We start from the raw sequence: 10,760 nt of genomic DNA, 5'->3' as shown, positions 1-10,760 counted from the left end.
CCCCCTGGAGCGGGAGGTTTAGAGAACAATCATCTCAACTATAAGTTTAGAAAATTCAAAATTTTAAAATGCGAAAATCGACAGTTCCAATCAGATGGGAAGGTTTGCTTGAAGAAAAGCTGCGAGCAGAGATGGGGCCCAGGAGCCAAGGGCAGTGCTCAGCTCTGACGGACCCCCACCCCACGGGGCCCGGCTCCTCTGAGGGTCATTTGTGGGGGGCCACGGCACGTGGTGCCCCCTGGAGTCGTGCTGGGTGGCAGGCCTGCTCTCCTCTGCTCGGCTCAGCAAGCACAGAGCCAGAGCCTCCTGAGGGGAAAGGAGCGGTCCAGCCCTCAGCCCCTTCTCAGGCACAAAATGCCTGAGCCGAGCAGGAAGGGCCCACGTGTGCTCTGGGACCCTGGGAGGAAGCAGCTGCTCTGGGCAGGATGTCACTCAGCGAGGCTGGGCCCAATGAGACCCTCCTTCCCTGTCCTCTCACGGGGCCACCCGAGAAGGGGGTATGCTAAGGAGGGATTCATGACTCCTGAAGGTCAAGAGCAGATGACTATGCAGCGGGGCAAAGGGGCAGGGACAGCCCCCACAACCTGCCCTCAGGAGGTGCCACGCTCTGGCCACTGAGCCGTCCCACGTGGAGCTGAGGACTGGCTCCGTCATTGGGGGGAGCAGGTGGTGTCAGCCTGGGGACCACAGGGGAGCTGGGGAAGGCGCCCCTTTGAATAAGGGGCATATGTCATTGCAGACAGTAACCTCTCACGTTAAAAGAAGCCAAAGCGCTGACCCTCACGGCAAGCCAAGGCGCAGAGCAGACGGGGCGACGGGCCGTCCCTCTGGTTTAGGCTCGGGGTCCTGCTCGGCCCCACCTGGCCCTGAGGAAGACACTCCGCCCGTCTCCTCACCCTGCCCTCTCCTCCCCTCAGCACTCACCCTGAGCAGGAGGGTCTGCAGGTCTTCAGAGTGAGCCCACTGCTCAAACACACCATCCAGGGTCTCGACGTACCAGGAGCCGCTCTTGGGATCCCGCCAGGAGACAAAGCCTTGGGAAGGAGGAGGGCTGAACTCCGCGCCAGAGCCGCCCCCCACGCACACAGGCTGGGCCCCTCCGGACTCTGACCCGTTTACACGGCCAGCGGCAGCAGCCTGCGTCTCTGCACTCTGTCCCATTTGTGACCTTATTTCATCCCCACCACCACCTCATGACTTTGGTTGTGATTCCAATTTTCCCAACAAGGAAGCCAAGGCCTGAAGAAGTCAAGTGCTCACCGAGGGAGAAGAAAGGAAGGAGATTGACACCTGTTGCACCTGCCGTGTGCCAGGCACCCTGCTCAGTGATGTGCCGGCCACCTTGTTAACCCCCACGATGACCCCTAGGGTTCGGTTACTATTCTCATTTTGAAGATGAGAAGACCAAGGCAGGGCCAGGACAACGGTGAGGCAAGTGAGGCCCACAAACCCAGGGGTGCGTGCCTCCTTAAATTTTGCAAGCTAGGCCCCTCGCCTGCCTCGCCCTGAGCTGAGGCTCAGAGACGTGAAAACTTGCTCAGGGTCACACAGGTGGCAAGAGGTAAAACCAAGACCCACACCCAGGTCTTCTTCACAACACAGCTGCTTCTAGGGCAGATGGGGGGGACGCGCTAGCTGGGAGGACGCGCTCACCTGGGAAGGTGGAGTAGGACACAAAGATGTCACTGGGTGTGGGCAAACTAGACACAGCATCCGGCTGGTCGAAGGTGCCTGGGCCTTCCTGGAACGGGACAGCGTCTGGCTCAGAGTCACTGCCAGGGGTCCTGTCTTCAGGGGAAGTGGAGTCCACCTTACACCCAGGGTCTTTCTGCTCTGCAGGAAGCAGAAACAGACACCACTTGTCACCGGCACACACACAGCAGGACCCCAGCCAGCCTGCCCCAGCCTGAGACCAGCTGATGGCTCCGGAGCTGGGGTTCCAGTGCTGGCAAACATGAGCAGGACACCACAGAAGCTCTACCTTCTCCTACAACAAACATTTCACAAATTCATAAAGTAAAATTGGAGGGGAGAGAATGTAGAAATTTTAAAAACAGGTATAGAAACAAGTTAGGAGGTATACACCCAAAAGAAGTGAAAACACGTATTCAAAGAAAAATTGGTACAGCAATGTTCATCGCAGCATTATTCACAATAGGGAGAAGGTGGAAACAACCCAAGTGTCCACTGACAGATGAATGATAAAGAAAGCGTGTGCAGACTATTCAGGCTTAGAAAGGAATGAAGTGCTGATACGTGACAATGTGGATGGGCCTCGAAAGCATGCTGAGTGAAAGAAGCCAGATACGAACGGCCCCAGAACGGGATTCCATTTACATGAAACATCCAGAAGAGGCAAACCCAGAGAGGAAAGCAGGGCTTTGAGTTGTTGCCGGGGGCTGGGAGGAGGTGGGAATGGAGAGCGACTGCTAATAAGTGTGGGGTTTCTGTCTGGGATGATGAAAAATTTCTGGAATTAGATGGTGGTGACGGTTCTACAACATTGTGAATGTACTTAATGCCACTGAATTGTACACTTTAAAATGGTAAAAATGGTACAATTTACCTTATTAAAAAACAAGTCACATTATTCAGCTTTAAAAAGGAAGGAAATTGTGACACGTTACAACATGGATGAACCTTGAGGAGATTAAGGTAAGTTAAATAAGCCAGTCACAGAAAGACAAATAGTGCATGATTCCACTTATATGAGGTGCCCAGAGTCATCCAACTCCTAGAAACAGAAAATGGAATAGTGGCTATTAGGGGCTGGGGACGGGACTGGGGAGTTAGTGTTTACTGGGGACAGGGTTTCAGTCTTGCAAAATGAAAAGAGTTCTGGAGACGGATGGTAGTGATGGTTGCACAAGAATATGAATGTACTTAAAACCATGGAGCTATACACTTAAAACCACGGAGCTATACACTTAGAAACAGCTACGATGGTCAATTTTATGTGTATTTTACCACAATATTTTTAAATTTTAAAAAAGTTACCCCTCAAAGGTCACAGAACAGTAATATAAAGTATGACCCATTTGGTCTACATATGATGGGTGGACACAGAGATAGAAAGAAAAGAGAGAGACAAAGAAAAGTCTGGAAGGAAACACCAATCGTTAACAGTGGCTGCCTCTGAGGAACAAGACTGGGAGTCGGGATGAGCAGAGAACTTTTACTTTTCACCTTTATATACCTCTGAAAGCTTTGATTTCTTTTTGGTTATTTTTTAATGAGCATGAACTATTCTGGTCTTAAGAGTTTACCTCCCAGTATTATGTACGTTGGCCATTTTGGCATTGGTTGCTTTTTTTAATCACATTGACGGCCTCTTCCCTATCACACATTACATCTCAACATAATGATTCAAAACAAAGGCCCACCATGTTGGCAGCACCCAGAGACAACCAAGGCTAAAAGGTGGCTGCATCTCCATCCAGCCTTTTGTCAATTTGTTTTTACCTGGTTATTTGCAGGATCAACTACTCGTGCCTTAGTCCTTTATCACAGCATCATGAGGATTTTCCACGAGTCATTACAAAGCCTTCTTTAAAATTGTGGGTTATGACACAGATGGCAGACACACACACACACACACGGAGTACCCCCGGGGTAGAGGGCACCAACACGGCACTGAGGAAAACACAAGAAGAAGAGGGGGTCCTTCTGTGTGGGGAGCTAAACGCCCACATGGAAAAAACAATGCCTTCAATTTACATTGAGACTTGGATTAAAAAAATGATATAAAACCCATCTCTTTTTTGGGGGGGGCGGAGAATATAGTGGAGGAAACGTCCACTATACCACACAGTGTCCCCTTTAAGACAACCAGGGGAGAAAAATCGCCATTCTTGGCTTCCGTCTTACAAATACCAAAAGAGATGGATCCTACAAGCAATTCTGTCTTATCCTGTCTCACGTCGGCTGCTGGAAAGCACAACGCCAAATTTGCGGGCCACCTCTAGCAAGCGTGCAGGACCTCACAGGATGTGTTTCTAGATCCCAAACTTACTCTTCTTTTCTTACACCTCCATTTCTCTCCATTTGTTCCACTACATCTCTTGTACTTCTTAAGCTATCTCAAATCCTTTTATGGAATCAAAGAAGGTAGGTAATGGGCTCCACGGAGATGTTTACACCTCTGACCCAGTAATTTCCTAAGGAAATAATTCAAGTGAAGCCCAAAGTCCTCTATGTAAAGAAATTTGTGGTCATGTGAGCCAAAAATTAGGAATCACCTAAACAGCCAACACTAGGGAAGTGGATTAGTGAGTGAGCGCCCTTCACTAAAACGGAACATTATAAAGCCATGTGAACTAGTGGTGATGAAGACTCTGGGGATGTGGGGAAATGCTTAAGGGAAAATGCCAGATGAGAAAAGCAGACCAAGCCCATGGACCGCGATCCAAAGGTAAGAGCTAAAAATGAGATGGCTGTCAGGCTCGCAAGATTCTCGATGATTTTTTTTTAAGTTGTCGTATTTTCTTTCTTTTCAGTTTGAAAATCCAAATGCCCCAAAAGTAGTGGCAGGCCTGGAAAACAGAGGGGTCAAGGCAGGCCTTGGGCGGCTCACAGCTCAGCCACAGAGCCGTCAGGTCTCCTGCAGGAGGTCTCCTGGGATGAGTTCCGGGGGAGCAGAGCGCACTGCAGGGTTCCACAGTCTCCTCCGGAAAGCAGCAGCTAAAAACAGCTCCCCTAAAAGCAGGCAGGCAGAGGGCGGAGCGGCCTAGAGGGTTCCCTAGGGACCATTTCTGGAGCAAGTGACTGTGACCCAGGCTCTGACGTGAGAAGGAAGATCAGTCCTGGGGGGAGAAACAGCACACGTCGGCAGCCCCCGGGTAGGGGAGCGGGTGGGTTTGTGTGGCTGGGTCTAGGTGGGAAACAGCAAGGAGGGAGGGAGGTCACAGTTCCCCCAGGGAAGCTGGGGTCCCATCTGCAGAAAACAGAGATGGTTCTGGCAACCCCATAATAATAACCCCAACATCTATTGACCTCTCACCTCCCACAGCTGACTCAGAAACCTGGTAATTTGTCTGCATTCTCACAGCTAACGTGCAGCAGCCAGGATTCTGCCTCTCAACTCCCCTGCTTCTTCCCACGGAGGCTCCCAAGCCTGCAAAGAGGGCTCCTTAGATGGTGAAAGCTGGACTGTGCTATAGCTTTCTCGGGTCACTGCTTTTGATTGTCCTCTCGATGGAGATTCTGGAATCTGCCCTAGGTGTTGGGAATGACTTGAAGCAGAGGAGGGGAAGGGACCCTAGCTGTGAATATGGGACAGCTGCCGGGCCTGCCTGGGCAGCAGGGGCGACTGGCAGAGAGGGCGCTGGCGGGGGGAAGCCAGAAGACTAGCCAAGGAGACAGAGGTGGGCACAGAGGAGAGACAATGAGATCCGAGTGAGGACGATGGGAAAAAGAGGGGTGGGTCAGACGGGGGATGCTAGCTGTGTGTCTGCCTCGTTCTGCAAATCTGATGTGAAGGCCTCACCCACAGAGGGATGCATTTAATGCACAGCTTTGTTCTTAAGGAGCGTCGTCAATACAAACCTCCTAGTAAAGCCAGACCAACTTCCCATGAGAACAAATACATAGCGGGAAGAGGAGCTGTTCCCTGAGCACAGAAAATCCACCACGACTGTGGCATCTCGCTCTTCCTTCCGCCTTTTCAGCATGAGCTCTGAACTGCTGAAGAAGCCTCGCCCCAAAATTCACAGCACAGCCTAACAGAGGCCGTTCGGCTTTGGCCAAGTGCACCATGCTCTGTCGCGCAGTAGCACGCCCCCTCTTCGCTGACATTCCACCCCAAAGTCACCCACGTTGGGGTTTTTCCACTCTGAGGCCCGCACTACCTCTTAATGAAGGGGTGGATCACACGTCAGAGGATTTTAAAATTATTTTAAATTGTAACAACAGTGAATTTTAAAATAGCAACACAAGAGTCACCAAAACCCAGAGCAGAGGTTCTGACGCATGTAAACAACAGGACACCACCCCCAACACGCGCTGAGAGAACTCGACATTCCGCTATTTTTGTTTTCAGCTGACAACGGCGCCCTCATGTGGCAGCAATGTTAAACACAAGGTCACGCAGCCTGCCAGGCTAAGCAGGGACTGGAACACCAAAGGTGGCATCTTTTTTTTTTTTTGAGGAAGATTAGCCCTAAGCTAACTACTGCCAATCCTCCTCTTTTTGCTGAGGAAGACTGGCCCTGAGCTAACATTCATGTCCATCTTCCTCTACTTTATATGTGGGATGCCTGCCAGAGCGTGACTTGATGAGCGGTGCCATGTCCGCACCCGGGATCAGAACCGGTGAACCCCGGGCCACCGAAGTGGAACATGCAAACTTAACCACTACGCCACTGGGCCAGCCCCCAGAGGTGGCATCTTAATCACTGCATTCCAGGTTTGGAATCTTGCTGCTCCCAGTGACTTGTTTTGTTTTCTTTTTAATGACAGAGTCTACTTACCTTACTTTTGCTCACAGATATTTTTATATGGTTCTGTGTCAAATTCAAATGATTAGAATCCACATAAGATGCAGCCATACTGTGAGCTTTGCACCAGGCTGGGTACCCGGCTGTAGGACAGATGGGCCTGGCCCTGCCCTGGGAGAGCTGACCAGGGGATGAGGTCATCTCAAGACAAGGAGAAAGTGCTATGACAGGGGAAGAAGAGGGGCAGCAGGAAGGAGCACAAGGGCCACCTCACTCTTTGTGCAAGGAAGACTTCCTGGCGGTGATGACAGTAAGTTGTAACCAGACAGATGGATGATTAAGAAGAGTTGGCCAGGAGACAAGGCAGAGGAATAGCACAGGGAAAGGCTGAAGAGCAAGCCAGAGCCTGTGACATCCCGGGAAGATTGAGCAGAGATGGGGCGGGCACAGCATGCCAGGCTCAGGGAGGAAAAGTGGCCTGGGCCAGATCACCAGCGGACTTGTAGGTCCCACGAAGGAGTCTAAAGACACTGCAAAGATCCTCGTTGCCAATGAGAATGGACAGCAGGGTGGGCACTGGGCTAGAAGACCAGCTGAGTATAACTTTCCCAGAAAGCTGGCATCCGAGCTCACCCTTCATTCATAATGCCCTTGCCCACTTCCTCTTTCATTTGATTCAAGAAGAAAGAAGGACCACATGCCTCAGAGCAAGAACATCACTGGCCCATACATTTTGGATCATAAGAAAAAAGATGCATTAGAAAGAATTTCTACAACTCCAAGAGCAGCAGCCACCTTGCTATCGCCATTACTCTGAAGCAACTGAGCGGGAGGGCTCTTCTGTGACACTGGGTCCGCCGGGGCCGGGGAGGGGGAGGGGAACTTTGCGGTTATGAAAATGAACCCATGTTAAGTGCTGTACGCGCACCAGTTTGTGCATTAGATATTATCACAGTAACGCTGTGCCGGAGCCTCTGTAATTATCCCCACTCGCCGAGACTTCTAGAGGTTGACTGGCCTGTGGTCGTGCAGGGAGTAAGTAGCTGATTCAGGAGGTAACCCAGTGTCCTCAGTCACTCAGGGCCGAGCTATGGGCAGTGACTTAATCCAGTTCCAACCACATTACAGATCCCAGGGGGCAGAGACCCTGTCTGTCCTGTATCCCCAGCACCTAACACACAGCCTGGTGAACACAGCAGGTGCTCAATAAACACGTATTGGAGGAACCCTGTGACCAGAGCCTATTCTCCCAGACAACCCACCCCCACCAACGTGGAACAGTATGGGACAGATGAACGTGTGCAGAATAATAAGCCGCAGGTGCCGTGTTACATGTCACTGGCATGGACAGCCCTCACCTGGGCAAGCTGGAGAGCTGGATGGTGTAACACTGGCCGCTCCTCTGGCAGATCAGGCCGAGGGCAAGGAACTGAAATGCCTCTCAGGTACCCCTGCCCCTGGAGAGCCCCAGGCAGAGGGGACTGACTCCCTGGGACAGAATTCCCGGTGTTCCCCACCTCTGCCACCAGGTCCCATGATCCAGGCCACACAATGTTCCTCTCTCCCCTCTTTTTCTTTTTTATAACAAAACCAAGTAACGGTGAAGTAGAGCTTAGGTTTAAAGTCAGGGCCAATGACAAAACTACAAATGACCCAAATGATCCTTAAAAATGACTGAAATCCCCAGTCCCTGGGCCATTGGGAATTCTAATAATTAATTCAGCTCTGGCCTCCGTTTCTCTTGGATAATGGAAAGGGGGCTGATGGAGGTTGGGAGAACGATGATAAGGAAAATGAAGGAGTTCATTTTCTCTCTCCTCTGCTCTGTTTTTTCCATGTCTGTAAAGTTGCCAAGTTAAATGAGCCCCTGAGGCTACTGCACTGAGACAGAAGACCCTGACCGCTAAAGACAGACGAAGCTGAGGCCTACTCTAGCTGGATGGAGGTGCTGCTATTCGGACAACAGTGACCATGTCTGGGACCCTCTGACTGCCGGGAGAGACCCCTCCGACGTTGTCAGGGCCAGGATGGAGAAGGACGTAGGTGGCGGCTCCTTCCCCACTAGATCCATCTGCAGGGGCCTGGGGACCTGCTTACCCCCACCGCAGGCCTGGATGAAAAAGAGCTTGGGCTTCCCTCCCAAGCTGGGGCAGCCAGCTCCATTGAAGATGTTCACGATGCTCTCGATGGACACAGGACATCCGTCTGTGCCATAAACAGCCCCCGGGAACTGGAGGTGGCTGGCCTAAAAGACCAAGAATCCTGGTTACAAAACCAAGAAGTTGGAGAAGGAATCCAACAGCCTGTTCAGAGGCCTTGTGGGGGCCAAGCATCTAGAAGGCCCCAGCCAGGGGCATGAGGCTGATCTGGACAGAGCGGGTTGGTTCTCAAACTCATGTGCCTATGGGGGCCAGACAGCCTAACTGGAGAATGCCCGCCAGCTTGCTGCAGATCAGTGGTTCTCAAGGTGTGGTCCCTGAACCAGCAGCAGCATCACCTGGGAACTTGTAAGACAAGCAAATTCCCGGACCCCACCAGACCCCCCGAATCAGAAACCCTGGTAGTGACAACCAGCAATCTTGGCCTTCAGGCGCCTCTGATGCAGCTAGACATTGAGAACCACTGCTCAAGACCAGGTATTCTCAACGTGATGTGCACAGGGATCTTGTTCAAGCGCAGGCTCTGAATGAAGAGGTTGGGGGTGGGGTCTGAGGCTGCATTTCTCAAGAGCTCCCACGTGACGCCCACGCTGCCAGTCCAGGGCCACACCATGAATGAAAGGACCAAAGGGGCAGCCCCCACCCAGCTACAGGCCAGAGTTTTCTCTGTGAGGATGCTGGCCTGTTAAGGTAGTTTTTCATAGGAAGCTGGAAATCCTGACTTTTCTGTGAAAGTTGCCAGTTTTGAAAACACTGTGCAACCACAGGGGGACTACAGGCCCCCAGCTTGTAATCTCTGTTCCGTCCAACTCCTCGACTTTAAAAGATGAGGAAACTGAGGCTCAGGAAGGGGGAGGAGCTTGGCCACAATGACCCAGCACATGAGTGGCCAAGCCCAGAGCGGCTCCCAGTGTCCCAACTCCCAGCAAGCAGCAGAGGGTCTGGAACAATGCCCAGCACGACCGAGGTAGAAGCTGGGAGCTCTCGTGTGCTGTGCCCAGCTCTGAACAAAATCCAGGCGTAGGAGCTTTGTGAGCAGAGCTTGTCTCCTCCCTGCCTCTCCCAGATGGCGTCTCCCAGGAACACTGTGCCACCCAGGAGGGACATCCAACTCCTCGGAGGGCCAGATGGCTCCCAAGAAAACAACAGGAGGTGGATGGTGCCCCACGGCTCTTCCCACAAAGCCAAGGTGTCTTGGACACAGGAAGGAACGGGCTCCTGCACGGCCTCTCTGTGCACCTTCCCTGTCGCCTGCCCAAGGAGCTGAGCCTCCTACCTGACAGCCGTGAGAGAGGATGACCACCACGCAGCAGTCTAGAGCACCATGGTCGCGCCGTGCCAGCTCCCCCAAGGCCCGGAGCATTTGCTACAAGAAAAGGCTACAGGTGAGCCAGAACACTGACAGGTCAGGCCCCATCCTGGGCCCACCCAAGGCCTGGGCAGAGCACCTTCCCAGTTCCCGGAGCCAATACTGAAGTAACGACAGTCCTAACAGTCACAGGAGCCACTGTTCTTGGGGGAAAGGTGCGTGCTTGGGCACTGTTCGTTTAACCCCCTCTACGACCCTGTGAGGGGAGTTCTATCTTACTACCTAGACAAGGAACCAAGGCTCAGGGGTCGCACAGCCCGTGGCGGGAGAGCCAGCCACCTCGACGATGTCCTCAGCCCAGGTGTCTCGGAGTCTGAACTGGTAACCACCGAGCCCCACTGCCTCCCACACACGGTCCTACAGCCCTGAGGGCTCATCTTGGGGAGTTGCTTGCCTTCGGGGTCCCTTGCAGGACACCCCGCCCCATCTCCCTCTGCAGACGGCGACCCTACCTCGGCGGTCAGGTCGCCCTTCACCTCCACCACGAAATGCAGCAGGCTGAAGCGCTGCCGCAGCTTCTCGCAGTCAATGTCGGAGCCGACGCGCCTGCCGAGCCCCGACGCCAGGTAGAAGTTCACGTTGTTGATGATGAGGCAGTGGCCACAGGGGTCCGCGTTCAGGACGTACGCCTGCCCAAGCACAGGGACCAACATAAGCCAGGGACTCACCGTGCTCCACGGGAGAGAAGGTGACTCCCTGGTTTTCACTCGCGTGGTTGACAATCTGGAGGGGTGGGACAGAAACTGGGGTCTGCCCCACCTCTGCAGGAGAAGCAAGGTCTACACCCAGCATTCCAGG

General features: G+C 52.7%; 1 protein-coding gene across 7 annotated transcripts in view; it reads right to left on the bottom strand.

The window, feature by feature from the left end:
* CASP9 (caspase 9) overlaps positions 1-10,760 on the bottom strand; it is a 29,547-nt gene that overhangs the window by 8,496 nt on the left and 10,291 nt on the right. For 3 of the 7 annotated variants that reach the window (XM_070510991.1, XM_014836232.3, XM_070510992.1), the window contains exons 4-8: positions 10,415-10,591; positions 9,870-9,959; positions 8,532-8,679; positions 1,654-1,833; positions 925-1,034 (exon numbers count right to left, since the gene is read on the bottom strand). In XM_070510991.1, coding sequence (XP_070367092.1) covers positions 925-1,034; positions 1,654-1,833; positions 8,532-8,679; positions 9,870-9,959; positions 10,415-10,591 — 705 coding nt within the window. The remainder of the gene's footprint in view (positions 1-924; positions 1,035-1,653; positions 1,834-8,531; positions 8,680-9,869; positions 9,960-10,414; positions 10,592-10,760) is intronic. The other 4 variants (XM_070510994.1, XM_070510993.1, XM_070510995.1 and 1 more) reach the window with 2 other exon arrangements.

Source organism: Equus asinus, chromosome 5, assembly GCF_041296235.1.
Source record: "Equus asinus isolate D_3611 breed Donkey chromosome 5, EquAss-T2T_v2, whole genome shotgun sequence".
NCBI classification, from domain to species: domain Eukaryota; kingdom Metazoa; phylum Chordata; class Mammalia; order Perissodactyla; family Equidae; genus Equus; species Equus asinus.
The sequence above is the reverse complement of the archived record's forward strand: the minus strand, read 5'-3'. Positions and strand labels throughout refer to the sequence as shown.